General features: G+C 38.0%; 1 protein-coding gene across 1 annotated transcript in view; it reads left to right on the top strand.

Moving 5' to 3' along the window:
* Positions 1-26396, top strand: part of OVCH1 (ovochymase 1) — a 107395-nt gene that overhangs the window by 63333 nt on the left and 17666 nt on the right. Inside the window, 4 exon segments of the mRNA XM_030885112.1 lie at positions 3926-3990; positions 4286-4402; positions 4405-4470; positions 12582-12717. Coding sequence (XP_030740972.1) covers positions 3926-3990; positions 4286-4402; positions 4405-4470; positions 12582-12717 — 384 coding nt within the window.

The following is a 26396-nucleotide window of genomic DNA, read 5'->3' as shown; positions in this document are numbered from 1 at the left end:
AGTTTTGAGAATGATGAGGGCAATGAATGTAAAAATGTGCTTTACACAATTGATGTATGTATGGATCGTGTGATAAGAGTTGTATGAGTCCCTAATAAAATGATTTAAAAAAAGAAAAAGACAACCAAAAAAAAAATCGAGTGACACACTGCATTGGGCAAATCTACTGCAAAACACCTCTTTAGAATATTGAAAAGCAGGGAGGTTATTTTGAGGACTAAAGTGTGCCTAACCCAAGCCATGGTATTTTCAATTGCAACAAACACATGCGAAAGTTCAAAATTGAATAAAAAAGACCAAAGAAGATTGATGTGTTTTAATTAAGGTGCCGGTGAATAATATTAAAAGTACCATGCACTGCCCAAAGAGGAAAAATTCTGTCTTGGAAGAAGTAGAGCCAGAATGCTCCTGAGAGGCAAGAATGTTGAGACTTTATCTCATGTGCTTTGGACATGTGTTCAGGAGAGCCCAATCCCTGGAGGACATCACACTTGGGAAAGCAGAGGGTCAGTGAAAGAGGGGATGGGAGTACATGGTCACTAACTGAGTGCTTGGGAGACAGGAGTATAGAAGATCGAATGCCTAAATCTGACCTGAACAGTTAAAATGTTGCCAGTAGATCCCCCCTATGATGCAGGCTGGACCTGACCTGATTTCCAAAATTTTCTGTATTTTGGGTTTGTATTGTTTGATTTGGTTTATATCCATTTGTAATAGAGTGTATCTCACAGGTGTTATTTCTGTGGAGGTCACCCTCTTGAAGCTGTGTTATATGCTTTTTTGGTTTTCGGTATATGAAATCCAGAATTGATGAACCTGTAGGGACAGCAAGTAGAATAATGGGTTCACCGGGCGGCAGTACCGTTATGGGGGTGGGGCTAGATGGGAGACGATGACAAGGAGAAAAAGAACGGTTGGAAACTGATTGTGGTAGCAATTGTACAATTCTACTTGACATAACGGAAATATGGAATGCTATGCTACATGTATTAAATCCCAACTAATTTTTTTTTAAAGGAAAGAAAGAAAAGAAAAAGAGGAAGGCACCTGTGTTAGTCCTGGAACTTTAGAGAAACAAATCCACAGAAACTCATGTATAAGAGAGAGTTTTATATAAAGGTTAAGTGCACATCAAGAAAACATCCCAACCCAGTGATGCCCAAGCCCACAAGTCCAACATTAACCCATATGTCCAACACCAATCCATTCAGACAGCCAACATATACAGGAAAAGATGCTCACAATTATCCATTAGCAAAAAGGCACTTTCACTGTTGATTCTAACTCATAGCAACCCTACAGGAGAGAATAGAAATGACCTCATAGGTTTCCCAAACTGTAACTCTTTATGGGAGTAGAAAGCCTGGTCTTTCTCCTGGGCAGCAGCTGGTGGTTTTGAACTGCTGACCTTGTGGTTAGTAGTCTGATGCAGAACCTAAAACACCACCACACCAGGACTCCTAGATTTCAGAGATGCAAATAAAAACTATGATGAAATGCCATCTCACATCTGCAAAATGGTAGTAATAATAATAATAAAGAACAATAAATGCTGGTAAGCGCTGAGGGGAAAATATCTATTGGAACTCATATATTGCTGGTGGTGTTGTGAATGGTTCAACCACTTTGGAAAATAGTATAATTATTTTTCAAAAGGCTAGAAATAAAAATGTCTTGTGATCCTGTAATCTCAATCCTAGGTATACATTGTAGGTATTTAAGAGGAGTGCCACTAATACACATATGCATATCTATATTCATTACTTCATGATTCTCAATAGCAGAAGGGCAAACAACCTAAGTACCTCTCAGTGGATAAGCAACTCTGACACATACGTACAATGAACTATTCTCCAATCACAGAATGGGTCTACAAAACAGTTTTCAACTTTTGATAAAAGTAATATCTAAAGGACATTACTTCTAAGTAAAATAGTAATAAAAGTTAAATATTATCCAGCCCCACTATTATACCAATAATACATGTATATGGTAAAATTAAGTCCTTTGATGGTTACCAAGATTGGAAGGAGAATCAGTTTCCAGATAGTAGACTTTTGTTAATCTCTATGATAGAAAGACTAAACATAGTGAAGTCAAATAATTTAACCAAAATAAATAAAGACACTAAGAAGCATACCACAAAAGGGAAGAATTTGGCAATATATAATTTTCTAACATTAAAGACAACCAAAAATGTGTGTGCAGTTATGTGGGAATATATGGGTGCACATAAGGGGGGGTTTCCAAAGGTTCATGGTCTTTAAAATTCCATTTCCATGAACTTTTGGAAGCCTCTCTCCTATGTGCACAGATAATCATATATAATAAAATACATGTGCATATATACATTTGTAGATATTTGTGTATCTACAAGTAGATATAACTGTATGAGTTGTATCCACTCATGTATTGGATTAGAAAGTTTTGGACCATAATCTCGGGGTACAATTTAGTTAATTGCCATTAAACAGTTCACAAAGTTAATGTTCTACATCCTAGATTGGGCAGTATCAGCTGCGGTTGTCCAGGCTTGGGAGCAGACATCTAGAATAAAACTATTCGCTTCTGCTTGTATAGAGCCAAAGAGAGTACAGACTTAAAGACGAAACTGATCCACGGGTTGAGTAATAACCGACACCACCTACTGCCTTCCCTAACCACAGACCAGAAGAACTGACTGATACCCACGTCTCAGGTTCTAACCAGGGACACAACAGAAAGTCTGGGACGGGCTGGGAGAAAATGTGGAACAAAACTTGAATTCCTAAAGGTCAAATTTGTTGGACTAAAGGAGACTACAGGAGCTCTGGAGATTACTGCTGTAAAATCAGCTTTGAATTTGGATTTGAAGCCATTTCTATAAATCACCTTTCAGCCAAATAACAGATGGGTTCATAAAAAGTATCAACTGTGAGTAATGTGTTCCCTTAAACATGAGAACAGTCAACACTTATTCAAAAACAGAGATGTGAAGGCAGGCAGAGAAGGGAAGCACGATAAATGGAAACCGAGCAAACGAAAGAGAGAGAATGAAAATCCTGACAAATTGCAACCAACAGCACAAGACAGTTTGTGTAAAAACAGGAGACACTAATTTGCTGTTATTTCCCCCCTAGAACACAATGAAGTATGTTTTTTAATGGTGGTGGTGGTGGTAGGTACTGATTCAACTCATCACAACTCTATCTACAACAATAGGGCACTACCAGGTTCTGTGCCGTGTGCTTACAGTGGATATATTTCAGTCCATCGTTGCAGCCAGTGTTTCCATCCCTTTGTCTTTGTTGTTTTTCAGAGACTGCACTCTCTTTATACCACATCCAAAGCGCATGAGACAAAGTCTCAGTGGTTGAGACATATTCTAGTTATGCTTCTCCTAAGACTTGTTGGCTCTTCGGGTAGCCTACAGTCCTTCCAGCACTCTTCAGTGCTTCTGTGGCCTCCCTTATTCAGCGTGCAACTATCGCAGGCACAGGAAGCCACTGAGAATACCATTGGTTGGGTCAAGCACACCTTAGTCCTCAAAGTGACACCTCAATACGCCATTTGGTTTCTAAATTGCTGTTTCTAAGAGCATGTGTTTCGGATCCAATCAAAATTGTGAATACATGCCAGAGCCTTTCATTTTGTAATCATGCAGAAAGTTTTTGTCGAGGAACTAAACTAGAGGAGAAAGTGTCCAGGATGAGGCCTGAAGGAGGAGGTTTAAGAAAGAGAGAGCGAGAAGAGAATCAATGACCAGCCGGCCAAACACTTCTTGGCATATGGATCCTGCAGGTCCACAGGTGCCCATGGACTTACGAGCTCCTGAGCACAGAGAGACACACAGATGTATTCAGTACATTCTCCTTTCGGAGACCTCCATCACGAGCTCCACGAATATGAGAATTTGTCCCACCATTATAAATTCTCTCTAATTTAGGGAAAATTTTCAGGAACACAGTTATGGTTGCTTCATAAAGAAGGAAAAATTAAAACATATTGAGGGTAAAGAATGCAATCCACTTTTTGGATAAGAAATATTCAAGATTCAGTTAAAATTAATTTTAAATAATTATGATTTAAATTCAATCTTTACAATTTCATTTCAAGAAAATAGGGCACATTAAATGGGATGTTCTTTTTTAATGAAGAACTTGAAACTGACAATTTTATTTATTTTTCATTTTTTTCTTGCTGCCTAAGTTGTTCAAACTTACTGCTATGATAGTAACTCATTTTTCTTTGCTCATTTCTGTTGGTCCTTGGTGTATGTTCTGGGTTGCTGTCTGTTACTCTGTAGTGGAGCGAAAGGAGCCGAGAGGCTTTTTTTCAACCCCAATGTAGCCACTGGATTATACAGGAAAACTGGAATGTTCTTGGGGGCTCAGAGTGTCACCAAGCGGCATGGCCAAATTTATGGTTATCTGTTTCTCCCTGAGTCCTATATGTGCCGAGATGCAGTTCTAACTATTTATGAAGAAATCTAATCTTCACTAACATTTAAACTTTATACTATGAGTCTCTTCTGTAAAGGCAGTTTTGGATCAGAGAATGTGGCTAATATTCATGCCACCAACATATTCTGTCATATAATAGGCATGTCTTTTTTCCCCATTAGGCACACAGAATATTTTCAAAATTTTAATTTAAAGATTGAAGGTGTGTGTGTGTGTGTGTGTGTGTGTGTGAGAGAGAGAGAGAGAGAGAGAGAGAGAGAGAGAGACAGAGAGAGCCTGTGCGTACGTGCACACACACCAGTGAGGAAAGATCGGAGGAACCTAATCTTGTCATACTAGAACCACCAGAATGCCAAAAATGGGAGGGGAGAGTTGAATGAAAAGTAAAACATACCAACAAAGGGACTTTGCTATATTAACATTCAAATTATTTGTGAATGACAGCTATCATTTCATTCCATGTGTAAGCAAATCTATTTAACACATACACACACACACACACACACACACACACACACACACACACAATGAACTTGCCAGCTGCTTATTGCGTAGGTGTAATGGAGGTTCTCTTGGCTTTCAGTAAGGTAGGGGTGGACAGGTGACAGAAATAATTTGGGTGTAGGGAAACCTGTAAATAAAATGAGTTTATGTATGTTATTATGAGTGTGTGCAAGACACGGACATGTATGTGCTTTATCTAAAAGGAGATTATGTAAATTACTTTGAGAGTTGAGGACTAATTTTTTTTTTTTTTAGGATAAGACCTGAGAGATTTTCATTGCACTAGAAGACACACAAAATTTATTTAAGGAATCTTTCTTTACAAATAATTCCTTATTTATTATTGGGGGTGGGGTGGCGGCTATTTATTGGTCTATTTTGCTCATCCTATCCAACTCCCCTTTAGATTATTACCAACCCTTTACCACAACTGCTCGAGGGCTTCTCAGTGTAGCTGGAATAAAACTCAGTTTTCCTAACATGTCCCACAATGTCTTGCCTGCCTCTCCCGATCACCATCCAAGGTCCTTTTCTATTTTTCCTAGCTCTTCAAAACCTCCTTGTCTTCACTTGTCCTTTCCGTCTACAAGTCCTCAGTCGAGAGTCAGCCTTCTGCATGAGGCCTTCCTTGGCTAGTATAAATTGCATCAATTCCTATCCCCTTTCCTTAGTGTGTGTGTAAGATATATGCATATAGCTTACTTGTAAGTAAGCAAGGGCTTACGTGTGTTTCTCCTGGTGAATGTGAACTTCACAAGGCCTTGCATTGCTGGTGACCACAACAGTCACTGGCATATAAAAGACATTTAATAAATAATGAAACATCATCTCTTCAAGAGGTCTTCTCAATCTCAAATAACATCACCCATCGGTCTCACAGTGATTTTCTTTCTTTCTTTTAAAAAATAACTCATTTTATTTGGGACTCTTACAGCTCTTATAACATTCCATACATCAATTGTATCAAGCACATTCACTGACAGTCGTTTTCTATCATATTACAGCAATTGTTTCACATATATTCTTTGTCCCTATCTGAAATCATTTTTTCATTTTATTTACATGAATAAAGCCTCATGGGAGCTAGAACCCTGATGTTTTTCTCTCTCCTAGAGCCCTCGAAATTAGGACAATGCTTGGGGACTCAGAATAGAGACTTTTTGTTTAGTTTTTATTTACATGAATATTCTTATATAAATACTATATCACTGTTGAAATGCTAAATCAGTAAATTTGTGTTCATTGCCATCAGCAGTACCTGAACACTTCTTTCACCCAGCCCATGACCTTTATATAATTTTGACAGGTATTTTAACTTTCTTAAAATTAATGAAGATAAATGTTTTTTCATGTTGGTTAGCTCTTTATATTTTTTATGACTTGTCCATTTTTCAATATGCGCATTCTGTTTATTGATGTGTGTGCATGTGTGTGTGCTTGTGCACACGCATGTGCGTGGTATGTATGTACAGGTGTCTTCCAGTGTCAGTTCCAACTCACGGCAACTATAGATACAACAGGACAATCTTGGGGAGGGCCATCCTTTTCTTACTGATTCTTTACTTTACCACGCATGACATTACACAAGTCATGTTATAAATGCTCACTCATAAGTTGTCATTTGCTTTTAAATTTTGTTTGCTGTATGTTGACATGAAAGTTTTAGATGTTTCCTTAAATCTATGGGTGTATGTTTCTGATAATCTGATTTATCTCATAGATATTTTTATTTAGTGATTCATTTCCTGTTATAAGTTCAGAAAACCTTTTTTTCTGTAGTTTTTAAATTAAAATTTAACTTTTTAATCCAAATGAAATGTATTTTCATATGGTAAAATTATTATCATTATGTCTCTCTCTCTCTCTTTTAGATAATTTTCCTTCCCAGTTTATACTACTTTATAATATTCTAGGATCTTATATAGTGAGAAACTTTCCCCCATTTTTCATTATTACCTACTGAAAATGATATGACTTTGTCAAAATGAAAATGACTTTGTTCTGGATTACTTACAACAGCGGTTCTCAACCTTCCAAATGCCGCGACCCTTTTATACAGTTCCACATGTTGTGGTAAACCCCTAACCTTAAAATTGTTTTCATTACTACTTCTTAACTGTAATTTTGCTACTGTTATGAATCAGGCAATCTCTGTGAATGGGCTGTTCGACCCACAAAGGGGTCGCGACCCACTGTTTGAGAACCGCTGACCTACAAGAACTCATAATTCTACAACCTAGTATTTTTTGGTCAGTTTGAATTTTATTGGAACTTTTACATCACTCTTTGTAGCTACCCTGTTTCCCCGAAAGTAAGACATCCCTCAAAAATAAGACCTACTTACAGTTTTGCCTCTTGCTGAAATATAAGGCACCCCCCCAAAATAAGACCTCCCCGAAAATAAGGCCACCCGAAGCTACCTTAACTCTGGACTCTGGACTGTAGCAGCGGGCACCACCACGCAGCAGCACAGCTGGAGCAGACAAGAAGTGCAAGGTCTCTTTTAATAAAACAATAAATGTATATCGTATTCTTCTTCATGGAAAAATAAGATATCCCCTAAAAATAAGACCTAGCACATCTTTGGAAGCAAAAATTAATATAAGACACTGTCTTATTTTCGGGGAAACAGGGTAGCAGAACTGGAAGTCTGTGATAACATTTCACTCCCAACTCCTCATAGAGTAGTCTTCTACAATGACTAAATGCTATCTTCCCCCATGGGAGCTACTAACTCATTAAACAGCAATAGTACTTCCTACAAATACATATTTTATGAATCTTCAAATAGTATTTCAACATCATTTATTCTAATATGTTCTGCCAACTACTGCTTTTTCTTCTTTTCATTTTGAATATAATTCCATCTCATTCTTCTTCCTCAAAACTATTTGTTGAGTACTTACTCTTTGTTGTAATACATATGTAAATATGTGTATGCATGTATTTGTGTATGTTTGTGTGTGTGTATGTCCTTGGTGGTTGGATTGCCCTCTTACTCTTTGTTGTAATATATATGTAAATATGTGTATGCATGTATTTGTGTGTGTTTGTGTGTGTATATGTCCTTGGTGGTTGGATTGCCCTTGATATGAGGATTCATTAGTGAACAAAAGAGATAAAAATTTCTGCCTTTATGAAACTTATATTCTAGAAGGCTAAGCAGGTAATAAGACAAAAATAAAATGTATACTATAGATGGAAAGCTAAGGGGAAAGTTGAATTGGAAAGGAAGGTAGCAAGTGTTTGGGATATTGATGGCATTTAATTATAAATTATGTAACCAGAAAATAACTTTCTAATAAATTGCATTGAAATACATTAAACAAGTATTCTTAGTAGTAGAAGAGTTGGAGTCTAAAAAGCTCCAAAGTTCATTCAATATCATAAACAACCCATGAATCATGCTAGAATTACATTTATAATTGTCCTGACTTTCTTTGACTTAGATTCTCAAAGTAAGTCAATCAATAGAAATTTATTTCAGGGAAAGAGTAATTTTCATGTAGAAACTCGTTTCTGTGATGGACATATTTTAGGTATTGGTTATTTGAAATTAACAGGTTGCTTTTCTAGTAGAAAAAAGACACAAGAAAGATGAAAATAATTTACTACCTCCTGTCCTTCAAGGACATGCTGTGGTATACTAGCCTATGATGGGCATTAGATTAATGGAACTAGATTCTGGCTCCCCACCCTCCACTATTCCCAGACCTTGGGAAAGTTTCTTGACTTCTCAAGCCCTATCACCTTATTTTAGAATGGAGAATGGAGTGAATTCCCAGGTCCTGGGTTAGAGAGCTTATTATGCCTAACATACAGAATATGTTTTAAACATTTTGTGTTCTTGCTTTTTAACAGATTTTATTTAAAACGAAACAAAAAATAGATGAGTTATTAGGAATAAGGCTTTACCTAGTGATTCTCAAGAGCTCTGGGCCATTTGTGAGTGTGCTATTTCATTTCCATCTACAAGGTGCTTTTGGTATTAGCTATAGTATCTTCTAGGTACCAGGTAGATTTGGTCTCTATAAATATATATTTCAGACTTTCCCGCACAATAAACATCATCAACTAGTTGATTTCAACACATAGCAATCATACAGAACAGATTAGAACTACCTCATAAAGTCAAAAAAGGAAAGACACACTTGGCATTTCTCAACTTGGAAGACCTGAAGAAAATTCAATCACTGAGTTGCAATATTGAAGGATTCTATAGTGAAAAGAAGAAGACTGTGAGAAGCATTAGAAAATAGAAGAGCCATTGTACCAAAAACAATTGGTTGACATTTCAATCATTTCAGGAGGTAGCATATGACCAAGGATGGTTTGGAAAGGAGTCATCCCAGAGGCACTGAAGGCATTGGCAAAAAAACAGAACAAAAATTAAAAACAAGGCTCCAGGAAGTTTCAATAAACAGATGCAATCCTAGAAGCTGCCTAAGTGATTGTAAGCGACCCATACATAACGGGCTTTAAAAAGTTTGGAAAAATGTTGCTATCTTTTCATTGCATTTTTTCACAAAATTTTGAAGGCCTTTTGCACATGCCATGCCCAAATAAACGTGATCCCACAGAATGTGAGAATTATCCCCAAATATTATTATTATCACAAGTAAAATTTTACTGGTTAATTAAAAAATAATAACTATTATACGATGATAGGGAATTGTCAGGAATTCAAGAAAGATTCTTCAAAGAATGTGGAATGCAAGCTATCCTTGCTGATAGAAGATGCAAATTGATTGAAAGCAGAGAATAAGAGCCACTGTGTTAGTCTGGGTTGACTAGAGAAACAAATTCAGCGATACTCATATATGTGCAAGAAAGCGCTTTATATCAATAAATAATTACATATCGAGAAAACATCCCAGCCCAGTCCAACTCAAGTCCATAAGTCCAACACTAGTCCACAAGTCCCTCTTCAGACTTAGGCAGTCACATGCAATGATGCAGACTGCAGGAAGATCACAGACAGTGGGTACAAAGTCTCCTGGATCCAATGGCAGTGGTAACATCTCCAGGGCTCTGGCAGCAACCAGGGTCCATCAGCAGGAAAGAAGGCAGCAACCAAAGTTCATCAGAAGGCAGAGCGAGGTGGGGGGGAAGTTCCCAGGGCCCTCCTTATGAGAAGGCCATGCCCACAAGGAGGCACCACCAGGCTGTGACCTGATACCACCCCTACACTTTTATCTATTTTTAAGGTGACATGACATTATGTAACTATCACAATCACACAGATATTTTCATGTGCTTTATTGACCACACAAACTCATTTGATTGCGTGGATCATAATAATTATGGACAAAATTGTGAAGTAGGGGGATTTCAAAGCACTGAATTGTGCTCTTGCAGAACCTGTACATACACTGAGAGGCAGTTGTTCCAACACAACTAGGGAATGTTGCATATTTTAAAATTAGGAAAGGTATATATCGGGATTATATCGTTTCACCATGCTTATTCAACCTATGAGCTGACAAAGAGATCTGAGAAGCTGATCTAAAAGAAAAAGCACATGGTATGGGGTTTGAGGCAGACTTACTAACAAGCAACAACGCTGTAGAGGGTGAAAAGGGCTTGAAGCACTACTGAAGTCGAGCTAAGCCTATAGCCATCTTGAATTCCTTCCCTTTCAGCATAAAGAAAGCAAAAATCCTCACAGCTGGACCAGCAAGTAGCATCACGATAAATGGATAAAAGACTGAACTCATCAAGGTTGTGGTTTTACTTGGATACACAATATTTATGGAAGCAGAAGCCAAGAAATCAAACAATGTACAGTATTGCATTAGTTTACTCTGTTGCTAAAAAACTCTTTAGAGTATTCAGAAGCTTAGCTACTACTTTGAGAACTAAGGTGATCCTGATATTTTCAACTGCCTCATATGCCCACAAAATCAAGACAATGAATAAAGAAGATCCAAGAAAAACCAATGAATTTGAATTAGGGTGTTGGTAAATATTGGCAAGGGACCACAAATGTTTGAGGCAGAAGAGCCATACCTGTCGCACAATAGTTTAAAAATTATTCAAGAGCCATAGTATATTTTTACAAATGAGTGAAATCATCATCTGAATCTTATCCTTTAAATTTTTTTGTAAATGTAACTATGCTAGTTTTATTTTACTTTCACTTTTCCTCAGTGCCACATGTACTGAAAGAGCTGCATACGGCTTGAGAACCGTAGTTGGCCAAACCCCCAGATTAAACCATGGAGTACCGGAAGAATGACCACGTCTGTCATAGAATTAGTACAACCAGAATATTCCCTAGAAGCAAGCACAGAGACTTCCTCTTGTTTAGTTTGGATGTGTTATCTGGAGGACTTATTCTTAATGGACATATCCTGCTTGGTAAAGGTCAGTAAAAATGATGATTTCCACAAAATGGATTGATGGAATTGCTGCAGCAATGGGCCCTCAAATGTAAGCAGGAGCTGAGAGGGTGGTGTGGGCCTGGGCAGTGTTTTATTCTGTTGTGCCTGGTGTCTCTCGGAGTTTAAACTGAATCAACAGTCCCTGACGGCACTAACAACAGTATTTAAGGAAGTGAGACCTTTGTATTTCTCCCATGGAGTAACTGCTATGTTTGAACTGATGAATATTTGGTTTCCAGCAAGGGTTTAACACCTGTGTCCCCAGGGCTCCATGTGAGCTTATAAAAGATAAAAATCAGTGTTTTTCTTTGTAGGCAAAAATTTAAATGTACATGTACTTTATAAGAAATTGTGTTTCTGTGAGGAATGAGTCTATGCATGAAAGACAAATCTTTTTAAGTGATCTGAGATTTGATCAGGTCGCAAGGAGAAAATGTTCTGTGGATAACTCTATTAACTCATAAGTCATGAAGAATTATGATTTCTGGGCATGGCTAGCATATTTTCATTTCAAGATCATATTTATGAGTCTGAATGAGATATTTCACCACAGAGGGCCTATCCAGTAATGGTAATTCCTATGAATCAGATGATTTGGTTCTAAATCTGAGCGGACTGTTCAGCTCTGAACACTTCATCATCTGTGTCAGGGTTGCTTTTTTATGGTGATATTTTCATAATAAAAGTTAAAAATTATTTTCAAAACAAACTACATATTAGATGATAGCATTACAAATGTAAGTTCTATGTAACTCAAATTGTCCGCTTACATGCTGAATATCTAATTTTGTCTAGCCACTGGACTCTTGTCAAGTATGGATAACTGAAAGCTGATTCCACTTCTTGGTCTAGAAGAGCATAACCCAGAACATAGTATTCTAGATGTGGGTCTCTTCCACATTTGAAAAAATCTGAAATAAGTGTCAAATACAACCATATGAATGTTTCCCCTTGGGAAACTAAATTAAAAAGACTTCAACTTTTGAATGAAATTGGGCAGGAAATAGGAAACATCATCTATACTTGTTCCACCATGTTTCCACAGACCCTGGGCTCATGCATACAATAATGCACTATGTTTTGTACCTTTGAATATCTAAGATCGACTTTCAGCAAAACCAAACACCTCTTATTATTATTTTTCTAAATAATTAGAAGAACTGATTGCTTTGATCTGAAAATAAATTGAACCACTTAAAAACCAAGGTATTTTTTCTCATTTCCTTTTCTTCCTTACTATAATTCTTTCTAGGTACAAAGGGCGGTAAAACAACCAGATTTGCCGAGAGCTCAATGGAAGAGCATTTGGTCCCTGGTGAGGATACTGTATTGACCAAACCAGCAGGAATCATACCGATTCCTAGCTCTTCTCATGGAACCACTACAAGGTAAGGAAGGACTATTTATTATGCAAAAGAGCATGTGAATGATCTGTAGCCCTCAGTATATATTTTTATTAAGAATTTTCTTGCTCAGATATGACAAAATACCCATTTATAAACTATCAAGGGCTCATGTGGGAGAGGGGAGCGGGGAGGGAGGGGAAAAATGAGGACCTAATGTCGGGGGTTTAAATGGAGAGAAAATGTTTTGAGAAATGATGTACAAATACGCTTTACACAATTGATGTGTGTATGGATTGGGATAACAGTTGTATGAGCCCCTAATAAAATGTTTAAAAATTAAAAAAAAAAAAAAAAAGAATTTTCTTGCTCATAAAGCATTGTTGTTAAGTGTCATTGAACTGGTCCTGCCTCATAGTGACCCCGTGTACAACAAAATGAAACACTGGTCATCTGCAGCATCCTCATGATTGTTCTTATCTTTAAGCCCATTATTGCAGCCACCGTGTCAGTCCGTTTTCTCCAGAGCATTTCTCTTATTCGCTGCTCCTCTACCAAGCATGACGTCCTTCTCCAGGGACTGCTCTCTCCTGATAATGTGTCCAAAGTGCGTGAGATGAAGTCTCACAGTCCTAGCCTCTAAGTAACATGCAGGCTGTACTTCTGCCAAGACGGAGTTGTTTGTTGTTCTGGTCGTCAATGATATTGTCAATATTCTTTGCCAGTACCGTAATTCAAATGCATGGATTTTTCTTCAGTCTTATTCAATATCCAACTTTCACATTCATAAGATGCAATGGAAAATACCATTATTTGGGTCAGGTGCACCTTAGTCACCAAAGTAAACTTGCTTTTCAACAGTTTTAAAAAAGGCCTTGTGTAGTAGATTTACCCAATGCAGTATGTCCTTTGATCTCTCTCTCTTTAAAAAAAATCATTTTATTGGGGGCTCGTACAACTGCTATCACAATCCACACATACTTCCATTGTGTCAAGCATATTTGTACAGTTGTTGCCATCATTTGAGAGTGCTCCAAATGTCCTTAGCTTTCAGCTATCAAGGATTTGACTTGTGGGTTTATGAGACTTAGCTTTGGGAGCATGCGGTTTGCTCAGTTAGTCCAAGCAGGCACTCGGATCCACTTCTCAAACTACTTGGCTTTGTTCTCTGCTCACGTGCCACAGTGTTGACACTGTCTTTCACTGGCTTTGTGAGGGGAACCACCTAATGTGGCATTTTGAAGGATATACCAAAAAAAATGCCTACAGGACTTCGGACACATCCGCTCAATGTCATGTGCCAGTTCACTCCTTTCTGCACTGAAGGCAACAATACCTATTTCTAATGATTGTGAACCTTATGTGAAATGACGTTAATACATACGAGCAGCAAAATGATGTTGAGTTGCAGCTATTGGAGTGAGTTAGTGAGCTCACAATTGGTGAGTTGAAGTCAAAGAACTTCAGTGTATCTTTCAAAAAGAAAAAAAAGGTAGGTTTAAAAAAACAAAAAATGTCAGCCAAACCCTTTGTCAATATACACAAGAGACCATGTATAAGACAACCAAAGGACTCTTGATAGCATGAATAAAAATACACAGCAGCATAGATGTTAATGACTTTGTTGTAGACTAATACCATATGCAAGAAGTGGCTTGGTATCTTGATCATTGTATTCATTGTTCTCCCTTTTGGCCACAAGGCTGTGTAGAATTAAATCTGATACCAGATGGCTCTGCCGAGATCACATCTCCCAATTATCCCAACATGAACCCCAACCGGCTGAACTGCACTTGGACTTTCTATTCAGTATCAGGATGTAGAATGAAGGCAGTGCTTGAAGACTTCATAAGAAAATAATCCAGACCTGTGGAGATTATTTTGATGTTTTTGATGGGCCAAATCAGAAATCTGGATTACTTGGTAAATTGGCCTTTCTTAAATGACCTATTTTAAGTGGCACCAAGGGTTTACATAATGCATGAGCAAGGACCGCATGACCTCTGTCTGCCTTAGGAACAATGTCCTTTGTTGTTAGTGCTTTCTAACCAGATGCTCCAGCAGAGTATGATTGAGCAAATGACAGGAGGATGAGCTCACACTCACCAGACTGACTTCTAATCCCAGCTTTTAAAAATTTTCATCCTGTGATTTTTATCTCTTTTTGCCATTGGGGCCACTGTAAATTTGTTTGTTTTTTTTCATAGGTCAGATGTTTTAAGGGGTTTCATTTTCTAAACATGTTTTAAGTAACAAAAGTTTAATTATTTTTAATTTTACTACTATACTAATTAAGGTGGTCTATGGAGCCCTAGTATCATAGTGGTTATGAGTAGGATTGTTAACCAGAAGGTCAGCAGTTCAAAAGCACCAACCACTCCTCTGGAGCAAAAGGAGGCTTTCTATTCCCATAGAGTTACCAGGTCAGAAACTCCCAAAGTCATTCCTACTCGGTCCTATAGGGTTGCTATGAGTCAGCATTGACTCAATGGTAGGGAGCTTGGTGACACACACACAATGGTAGTGAGTTTGGGTTTTGTTTCATTTGAGTGCTTATACATTGTTAACTTGTAAGAACTGCAGTTTGAAACTACCAGCAGATCTGCAGGAGAAAGATGAGGCTTGCTACCCCCATAAAAATTGGTCTCAGAATCCCATAGGGGCAGTTATACCCCGAGCTACAGGGTTACTAAGATTTGAAATTCGACATTGAGTTTGGATTTTGATTTGTTTTAGACTAGCTAGACTATCATAAATTTTAAAAGGGAAAGAAGCCAGTTGGTTTAAATAATCTTTGGGAGTTAATTGGACAGGTGTTTGGGGGGCAGGGAATGTCCTCTCCTGAGACTGACTCACAGAGAGAAATTTTCCAAGATTTTGTCAGCTTGTACTACATCATCTTTTGTCTCCACCCAGTCCTGCCCCTCAGGCTAACACTGCAAAACAAACAAGAGGATTTGGGATCTGTCCTTTTCCAGGGACCTTGACCTGGCCTGTGATATTTCAGGGTTTATACTACCAGTAAATTTAGCATTTTTATTTGAATATCCAGAGTTTCCTAACTTAGTGAGTTTGCTTCTTACTAGGGATTCTAAAATAATTAGACAGCAGGGAAGGTAAGATACAAAATGCCGTGTTATTCATTCTCCTTAAGATAAATATGAAATCTCTCTAGTATCAGACCCTGCACCTAACTTTTGTCACTCCCCTTTAACCGAAGACCCCTGGGACATTAAACAAGCTAGGTTTCTGGCTTGTTGCAGAGTGAGAAGCCAGACCTGATGGGGGCAATGGGCAGTTGAGTAAGCTTTGGTTTGAGTAGAGAAGGTCTAAGGAAATAGACTTTGCTTTGGATTGATACTGCCGGGATGAAATCATGATTGTGGAGCTCACTCCTAGGGAAGGCCCACTAGAGGAAGGATATGATGTTAATTAATAGTCATTTATTTTACCTAACAGCGAAAGGTTTAGTAGTCCAGCGCTGACTCCCCTACACCTCCAGTGCCCCTCAGCTTTTTTTACCCTTGATATTTCCAGATCTCTCCCCTCCCATTGTTGTCATCAAGTCATGGATTCTATCCTGCATGTCATGCCTTTGTTAATATTGGCAGGTCTCCCTCTTTGAGCTTTCCTATGGCACAGCAGAAGTAATTATTGGATATTTCTCACACTGTAGCTCATGTATGTATGTGGCTCTAAAGAAGAACTTGACATGATCTCCGGTGGTGCTTACCTGACTCTGTATTTTAAGACTGATGAGTCTGTGGGAGAAAGAGGTTTCAAACTTACATTAGAAGAGATGAGTCGGAAGCCATCAAAAGCAAGCAGCACTGGGACACAATGGCCCATGAGGGATATGTTTGTAAAAAAGTAAAAGGTAACATGTAAGATCTGAATTGGAACCTGGGAGACCAGTGTTTTATGTGTGAATACCTTGCCAGGAGCCCTGGTGGCAACGTGGTTATGTGTTGGGCTGGCAACTGTGCAAGGTCAACAGTTCCAAACCACCAGGGTTTCATTCTGTTGCACAGAGAATCGCTTTATCAGCACCAACTTGATAAAAACCACCCTGCCCTAATACTAAATGAAGCACTGCTTTTAAAGTATCAGAGTTGGGTAGTGTCTAAGAGGATCATCTAAGATAATAAAATTATTAGATGTGCATGTGCATTATTTTTGTTTAAGAAATAATGCTAAGCACTAGAAGTCAATCACTTGTGGACTTGCAGTAAAGATCTTCAAGCCAGTTTAAAATATATGAAATTGAGGTTGGTAGTTGAACTGAATTTTCCATAAAATTGGTACATTATAAAACAAATGTAGACTTGTCCGTTTCCATACCCTTATTATCTCCTGGTTCACAAAGGCTCCAAAGGAGAATGTTTTTGTTGAATATGTGTTAACTTTCTGTATACAACAGGAACAACTTGAATGATTTTCCTATCTACAAACCTCCTTTTGAGCCAGAATCACATCAGCTGTAATTAAAACAATAAAATCGAATGAATTTTTTTTGTGGGAGATTTTCTTGATTAGGGTGTAATTCTAAGGAGAATTCTAATAGCCACTTTGCAAAGAAAAATTCTTCTCGAAGTCTGTTTGTATTAAGTGGACAGAGTGAAGGACTCAGTGGAACAGTCCGTAATCAGAGCCATAGAAGAGCCACATCCTCCTGTAGGTGGTGAGGCTTCGAATTGTTTAGAACGGCTCTCCTAATGGACCTGCCTTTCATCTCCATTTCTTTCATTTTTCCAGCTCGATGTCTCTAAATAGACCTTTGACACGCTTGATTAATACTTAGACTGCCTTATTTCTTTCTGTGCAAGAATATTGAATACTAAAAAAGTGGCTATTATACACATATTCAAATACCTCACAAGCCTGAGTGACCCCATGACTTTTAGAAATGTTTATAATAGTTTTATATATAAATTGAAAACTTTCATATATAATTATATTACACAATTTAGAATTTATATAATACATTTAGATCTTATAACATATTTATATAATAAATACATATGTATTTATATAATACATACTATTTATATACTTATATATAATATTTAGATAGTTTCAGTTCACTTAATTGATTTACTCATTTTAAAGAGAGGAGAGGGAAAAAAGCTCACCTCCTGCTAAGAATTCTAGTTCTGATCCTATGAAAGAATAATATATTATAAAGGAGATTTCTATCTAATGAGTATTGTAACTTTTCTAAGCAATTACAGTGGGAAAAAAGCACAGGAAGATGGCCAATCCAAAACAAATGTGGAATTCCAGTCATTGACCATTTCTAACAGAGGAGTCTGAAGGAAATCCACATGCCCTGTCAGCAGAGCTCGGGGAGCCCAGGATGGTTGGTGGCCACACAGTACCCGCAATGTCATGGCCCTGGCTACTCAGTGTTCAGCGCCATGCGGAACACAACCGTGGCAGGGCTCTGATGTTGACACAACGGGGCCTGACAGCAGTGCACTATAACTTCAGAGATGTTCCTGTGTGATGCCCTCGGGGGCTCCAGGATGCTCACGGTGGTGTACTCCTGATCTCCCCACAGCACAGGAATAGGTTGTTTTTAACATCAGAAGCTGCTTCCTGCTTATAGGTCTTTCTTTAATAACTAACGATCCTTTTCCTTATCTATAACATTAAGACAATGATATTTTAATATTATCACATCAATTTTTGTACCAGAACACTTAGAACATACATTGATCAATTACTGTGGATTCCTGTCCTGGTGGCGTACTGGTTACGCATTGGGCTGCGATGCCCAAGGCCAGCAATTTGAAACCACCACCCAGCGTCATTCTACTCCCCCAAACAGTTACAGCCTCAGAAACTCAGGGGCAGTTCTATCCTGTCCTATGGGGTCACTATGAGTTGGCATTGACTTGATGGTGATGCATTTTGGTTTCAGTTTGGTATAAGATGGTAGTAATCATGTGCAGAGTCACTACCTTGAGGCATCACGAATCTTGTCAAAGGAGTAATAAATCATACTTTGCTTGCTATTTTGAAGGTATAAAAGTAGGTGCTTTAAAATTGTCCTAAATCACTAAAGGAACTAATGAGGAATCTCAATTTTCCAAGAATCCAAAGTAGAGATTTTAATATAGATTTCAAGGGTTAGAGAATATATTTTTTTGATAATTTTGAAAAGTATATTTTCACCTCATTAAAAGTGGTATATATTCTTCCCTCCTTTTTCTTATGGCAAGTTCTGTCACAGACGACCTGGTAATAGGAAAAGTTACCTCTCAAAGAACACAGAAACTAGTGACTGAAAATAAGCAAAGCTGTGTACACTCACCCTGGCTTCTCACCATTTCTCCTAATGATGACCCATCACTGTTGCAGCTGAAAAAACCCACTGAACTAGGCATAACTCTCTTTTGTACTTTGAACCTTGCCAAGGTTATAGCTTACAATTTACTTTAAAGGTGATACATTTCTGAAGTTAAATGATTTTTTTTTCATTCCAAGCTATTTTCTCGAAAAGGTAAGTTTCCTTTTGCGGGTCAAGCAAAGATTTCCAAGAAATGGTTACCTGTGTCCTGTTTATTCTTTGAGGTTCTTCCTGTTCTATGCGTTTAACCTAATAGGTAAAGGTGGAGTTTGAACCATCAGATGTTGTTTGCTTTCCCTTCATGGCTTAGTGAAATCTTATTCTTCCTTAATGGAACTTCAGACCCTCAAAGAGATGGGTTGACACAGTGGCTGCAACAATGGGCTCCAACATCACAATAATTGAGAGGGTGGTGCAAATCCTGTTAGTGCACACAGGCTCACGAAGCACTGGGACCAGATCTATTGGCACCCAACAACAACAAGGCAAAGGTAATAGGAAAGTTTAGTGATGAAGTATCCACTCTGGTTCTGTCATGTAGAGAAAGAGGTCAATGAGATACTGAGCAGGTTCTTTAACATCTCTGAGCCTCAGTTTTATCATCTGCAGTGAGGGAATAAGAGGACCTACCTACTGAGTGAGAAAGTATATTGGAGAAAATGGCACTTTTACTGGGATTAGCTTCTTCTCTTTCGACAAGAGAAAGGTTTACTTTGGTTGGACATAGAGGCAATGCTGGAGAACTTTATTAAAGGATCCTAGGCCTGAACAAGGAAGCCTCTAACCAATACTGCCAACACTTGGCTTCCCCACTTGCACCAGTATGCCAAAGCTTTTTAAGGGTTCCATGGGAGATTGCTGTGGGATACATGAGATGCAATGAATTTCGGTGAAAATGTACTCTGTTCCCTTTAGATTATATTGGGTACAAGGGATTCCAGGGAACATAGCCCCAAGAGTGAGATATAGTCCACAAGATGGCAATGATGTCAGTCTCTGAGGCAGTGTCTGTGTAAAATAACCTAAAACTTCATTACGTGAGAGGAGGTCTAAGCTCCTGTCCCGGAAGGGAACCACCGTTATCTGTGTTTCTGTTCCAGGTTTCTGCTCCTGGTCCGCTATTTGGTCTCTTACTTTAACACTGTGATGAGTAAGGCCTGGTCTCACGCGCGTTCCTCGATACGGAATAGCTTTCCAGCTCACTCAGGCTCTCCCCGGGTTTCCACTTTCGTCAAGGCTTCTCTTTCTTTCTCCCTTTCTGTCTTCTGTGCAAACCCCATCAGGATTCAATCCACTCTTTGTTTTCTGCGTTTTTTAAAACTGTACCGATAACATCAAGAAGAATGTGTCAAAAAAACAAAAAAGAATGTGTCTTAACCTTGATCAGCACTTGGTTTGCTGTAGAAAACCTTTTGCGTAGGGTACATTTTGAACCAATTATATCAGAATCTTGGAAACAGACTTGCCATCAGTATTCTTTTGCCTACTCATCTTGTTCAGTGCACATGTGCATGGGTGTGTATTACACTTTAACATTGCTTACCAGCATTTTGTAATTGTCAGCATAGAGATCCTATAGCTATTAAGTTTATATGTAGTACTTTGTTTTCCTTAGACTGATCACAAGTCATAGGCTGATTTTAATGTATATAAAATGTAATTGATGTCCATCTATTATCTTACATCCTGGACCTTTCTAGACTTGGCTTCATTATTTTATGAAGTTCCCCTGGATATTTCATATTCAATGAGGGTGAAGATCTAGTGACAGAGACAGTAACTGGATTAATGCCTTCTGAGGGTTATGACAGGGAAGGCTGGGGGAAATGGGAGCTAATACAATCAGTACAAGAAAGAAGAAAATGGCCTAAACTTGATTATAGTAATGATTATACAACTCTCTTTATATAATTGAATTATTGAATTGTATGATATGTGGATTATGAGCCAATAAAACGTTTGAGAGAGCGAGCGAGCTAGCTCATGCGGTTCAGTACCCTCAGGACACTGGTATTTCAGGCCTCAGGAGCCTCCAGCAATCCCGAGCGCAAGCTAGCGTGACTCCTTGCCCACGGGCGATGGGACAGATGCACCTTCACTTCGGCCCTGCCTCTGTGTTGGCCCTTCTGCCTCGCTTCTTTTCCTGTTGTCCAAGAATAACTCTGATCCCATGGCATCAATGGTTATTAACAGTAACCTGACATTTTCTGTTTTTGTCTCTTTGCACATTTAGTAACAACTTTATCTGTACCCATTCATTTCTCTTTTACAGTGTTGTCATTTTCACCATTAAAGACAATAAACAGTCTACCTATGATTCTTGTCCCCTGACTCCACCACTACACCTTTTCCATCCTATAAATATATTTTTTCTTGCCTTTTTCATACAACTAAATGTGTTTGTGGGTATTTAAATAATTGCAATAATATATCTATTGTAAGTCTTCATCTCTCCATGTTTTCCCTGAAAATTATCAACATTATTTCATATTATTAAATCTACTCTCGTGGAACACATTCCCACTAATAGCAACCCTAGATTATTGAAGGCTCTGAAGATATACAATAGCAAAAAAGTAGAAACAAATTAAATGCTCACCAGCAGATGAGTGCATACACAAAATGTGGTCTGTATATTCAATGAACTACTTACTCATGGAGTAGGAGAGGTGATACGTGCTACAATGTAGATGGAGCTGAAAAGGCAAGGGGTTGAGTAAAAGAAATCATTCACAAAAGGAAACACATTGCATTAACTTACTTATAGCAAAGGAGCCTACGTGTGATAGTAGGCTATGCACTGAGTTGCTAGCTTCTAGATCAGCAGTTCCAGCCCACCAGTCACTGCATGAGAGAAACACAAACCTTCTGCTCCTGTAAAGATTTTCAAAGTCTAAGAAGCCCAAAGGGACAATTCTACTCTATTCTAGAGAGTCAGTCTGAGGTGTGAGTCAGAATAAATGGCAAAGAGTTTGTGTGGGTGTGTGGTTTCACTGATATCAAAAGACTAGAAAAGACAAATGTACAGAAAACTAGGGTGAGAGGAGGGGAGATTAAGGGTATGGAAATATCACATTGATGAAGGATAGTATCACACAGCTTCTTGTTGGAATTGCTTGAGTTGGCAAAAGTTGTGTGATAGATCCGTTTGTAGCAGCAACCATAAAAGAGTAATTTTTGAGGCTTTGTACAACCAAAAATGTCATGGAATTTGATTTAGAAGTCTGGAGGTTGTGTTAGGCAGGGTTCTCCAGAGAAACAAAACCAGAACACTTATGATTATGATTATATATGAACATATATATATGTTTATACAGTGAGAAGGAATAAACAGCTAATTAATCCACACAGCAGTACAGAGGGTTCAGTTTGATTCACTTCCATGGAATAGTTAATATAGTGAAAGTCCTTCAACTCACGTGGGCTGCTGGACCCAAGGTCAAGGAAGCACACTGCAGCGTCCTCCCTGGTGCAAGGCAAGCAGAGTCTTCCCACAGGCAGGAAGCAGCAGGGTGGGTCACCAACAGTGAGTAGCTCGGGGAGCTTAGGGAAGAAGGCCCAGATGGGATATGGAATCCAAGCAATGCAAGGCGATGGAATCCACCAGCCTCAAGGTCAAGCAATGTACACAACAACAGTGACAAAGCAGGTCTCAAAGGAACCTCAAGCTCTAGCGACATGATCCACAACAGGCCCACAGGTAGTGTAGCTCACAGGTTGCTGCTGCAGAGAACTAGCTACAACAGCAGCACCCAAGCTCCAGCACACTTCGATCACCAGAGAGCAAAAGAGAGGGGGGCAGGCTTTGCAGAGCCATTCATCTCTTTGCCCTCCAATCAAATTACAACCTTATCAAATCCCACATGTTCTTATTGGCCAGGTTGGTACAATAAACCTACCTATCACAAAGCTTTAGAGTCATATTAAGCTAGTAACTGGCTTAATAATATGTTTAGAGCCTCTGTTATACCTCTTAGTATGATGTATAGTCTTGAAGGGCATAAAAGTTTACAAGTAACAGTCTACGGTGCCACAATTGGTCTCTCTTCACCTGGAACAACAGTGGGAAAAGCAGAGGCAGAAATAATGGGAGAATATGGATGGTGTGGCTAATCGCCTCCATAAACAAAGGCCTCTTTTGTTGGCCTGAGATCAGAAGAACTGGATGGTGCCCAGCTACTAATACTTCATCTTTTGACTAAAGATTCTATAAAAGGATCCTGATGAAAAGGGGAACGGAATGCTAAATTCTTGTGGACTTCCAGGAGCCATTCCAGGTTGTATGTATTCCTGAAAGTTTTGTACTAAGATAATCTTTAAAACTAAAATTTTTTTTTAAATTGAGTCTTATAAAAGCCAAACAATAGTTTAGCATAACTAGTAAAAAATGTCTACCGTGACCATTATGCTCATTTAAGAACTCTCCATATGGGATCAAATCAATAACTATAACCCAGAAGATTAGAGAAGAATTTTAGAGGGAAGTAAATTTTTGTTAGTAAGCTAGGAACAAGTCAGGGTGGAGAGTGAAAATTGTTATACAATTTGAAGAATGTTATTAAATTGCATATGTATAATTTTATGAATTGGTATATATTTTGCTATGTATACTTCCAGTAACAACAAAATAAAATTTGTTTTTAAGAGAATATATTATTTTAGTGGCAAAATTGGAACCTTTCCATAATTCTTATGAATATAGTTTGTTTCATTTTTATCTTAAATCTAAATTCACTATCCTTGTATATATGCTTCTTTAGTCTAGAATTGCTTTAAGATAACTTTTCCTAAAGTAAAATTTTCTGAGTTGGAAACATGAATATGTTTAAGACTCAACATATTTCTGAATTAAAAACTCTGCTTGGTAGGTAAAAATTGGCACATTGAAAAATATGGCTGTCAGCTGTAAATGCGAGTGTTTCACGGACCAGCGATTCTGCATTACAGCCTATTGGCACAAATGCAAGAATTTTTTATCTGGGGTGCTTGATGCAGCTTATAGGAAAAAATGAAAATACTCTGCTTACCAGTGAGGCAATAAATTGTGGTACTCTCAATATCCAAACATTGCATGCTTCAAAAAGGAATTAAATCTTGATATATTAGATGTGATTATAATCTAGTAAATGGGAAAAAAACAGAATATGGAAAGAAGTCTATGATCAAGTGTAATATGTTGGTAGTAGGAAAATATTGAATTTTTCCGCATAAAGAAATATGGCAGGAACTGATCCGACAGAGGAATGCTTATCAGTGAAGGCAGCAAAGCATGTCGTTTGGGTCGCAGTTGGCATAGGTGCAGGAACTGAGATGGAGACTCACAAAGAGTTTCACAGGGTTCTAAGACAGGAGTAGAATAATGACTTATTAATATAAGTTATTTACAATAGCCGAGAAATGGAAGCATTTAAGTATGTGAAAGTGTGGAAGGGAGTAAGAAAACAAACAGCACTATATTTATTCTGTGTGTGTGTGTGTAGACACATATACAAACCCACGATGTTTATACATATGCAAATTTTGGTAATAACAAGCTTTAACAAATTAATAAATAAAATTTGGTAATAAGAAATTGAAATATAATGCATCTGTATTTGATTTGCACACAGTGCAAAAACCATTAAGTATTGCGTGTGCCCTCTGCCTCCATTTTCTCATATAATAAACTCAAAGAAAGATAATTACATTTTTCTCTATTGTACCTCAAATCAACAAAGTAATATTATAGAGGCACAGAGATTTAAAAAATCATGTATAAGAGAAATTAGTTATGACCGAGAGCTGCACACCTGTGTCAAACATGTTCCTAGAGGCCTACAAGGATAATACACGAACTGATAATATAAATTAAGATGATCCATTCTGAGTGATTTATGCAGTACGTCTTCTGGAAGACTTGTTTATTAAACTGCAGGTTAAAAGGGTACGGTCATATCTAAGTAGATTTTTCTAGAACCATCTTTAAAGAGTAAACAATGTAAATTTTGTTAATACTGTGGACTAGGTGATAATATGCTTTTTTTTCCTTTCTTGCTCCTTTAATTAGGAGAGATTATTTTTCCAATATGCTTGCTAGGGAAAAGATAAAATAAATCTCTCTTCCAAATGCATGACCGCTGGATGGGCAACAACTGCATCACACTGTGAGTACATCCACCACCTCTTCCACGATTAGGATTTGGACGAACATGTGTGCAGTCTGCATGTACTCTCTATTCATATTTCTCTAGTTTTAATAATACTAAAAATACTTTAAAAACTAGATCTAAGAGTGACTTCATATTCTTAATTCTAACTCATTAAAACAAGCAAAAACTAAAATCCAATTATTTTATTACCTAGTACCTATATATCACATTTCTACATATAGGAGTCCCTGATCTACAACAGAGTTTTGTTTCAAAGCCTTTATCATAAGTCAGATAACTCTCTTTTGGGGGTAAATATTGCTCTTTTGGTCTCAACTCATTCTCAGTGGTGTACATACGTAACTGGTGCTATTATTCCCCTTATTAACCTACCTGTTGTTTGATGTTAAACTGAGCCAGTTCTAGACTTGGAAAGGTGACTAAAGGTAGCATAGTTTCAATATGCTACCAGTCTCTAGCTTACCAGTCATCCTATATAGAGCTCTGTAGCAGTGGTTCTCAACCTGTGGGTCATGACCCCTTTGAGGGTCGAGAGACCCTTTCACAGGGGTCACCTAAGACTATCGGAAAACACATAAATACTTCACAATATATAATTACATATTGTTTTGTGATTAATCACTATGCTTTAATTATGTTTAATTAGGTTCAATTTGTAACAATGAAAATACATCCTGCACATCAGATATTTACATGATGATTCATGACAGTAGCAAAATTACAGTTATGAAGTAGCAACAAAAATAATATTATGGCCGGGGGTCAGCATACATGAGTAACTGTATTAAAGGGTCACGGCATTAGGGAGGTGGAGAACCACTGCTCTATAATATCCTGGTCTCTTCTATGATTTTGAGTTCTGTGCCCCCTTTTTCTCCCACTCTGTCCAGGGCCTTTCAGAGCAAAGGGTAATGGTACACAGATACCATTTAATTCTTCTGGTTCTTGGGGTCATGGAGATTGCTACTGACATGGTCTGTTAGCTCACTGGACTAACTGTTTCCACTTTGATTTTAATCATCATTTCCTCCACACAGGGAGAGACCTCTAATTGCATCTTATGTGGCTGTTCATGAGCTTTGGGGATCTTAGTCATTAATCACCAAATTAGGCTACGTAAACATTGTCCTTGAAGAATATGTTATGGCAATTGGTCTTTGTGTCTCTGAGACTATTACACTGACCCCAGGCCCAGGGATTCACTCCAGCAAGATATCTGGTTA

The sequence above is a fragment of the Echinops telfairi genome, unplaced genomic scaffold (assembly GCF_000313985.2).
Source record: "Echinops telfairi isolate 266 unplaced genomic scaffold, ASM31398v2 ScPeMD7_21;HRSCAF=78, whole genome shotgun sequence".
NCBI classification, from domain to species: domain Eukaryota; kingdom Metazoa; phylum Chordata; class Mammalia; order Afrosoricida; family Tenrecidae; genus Echinops; species Echinops telfairi.
This window is presented reverse-complemented; position numbering and strand designations above follow the sequence as displayed.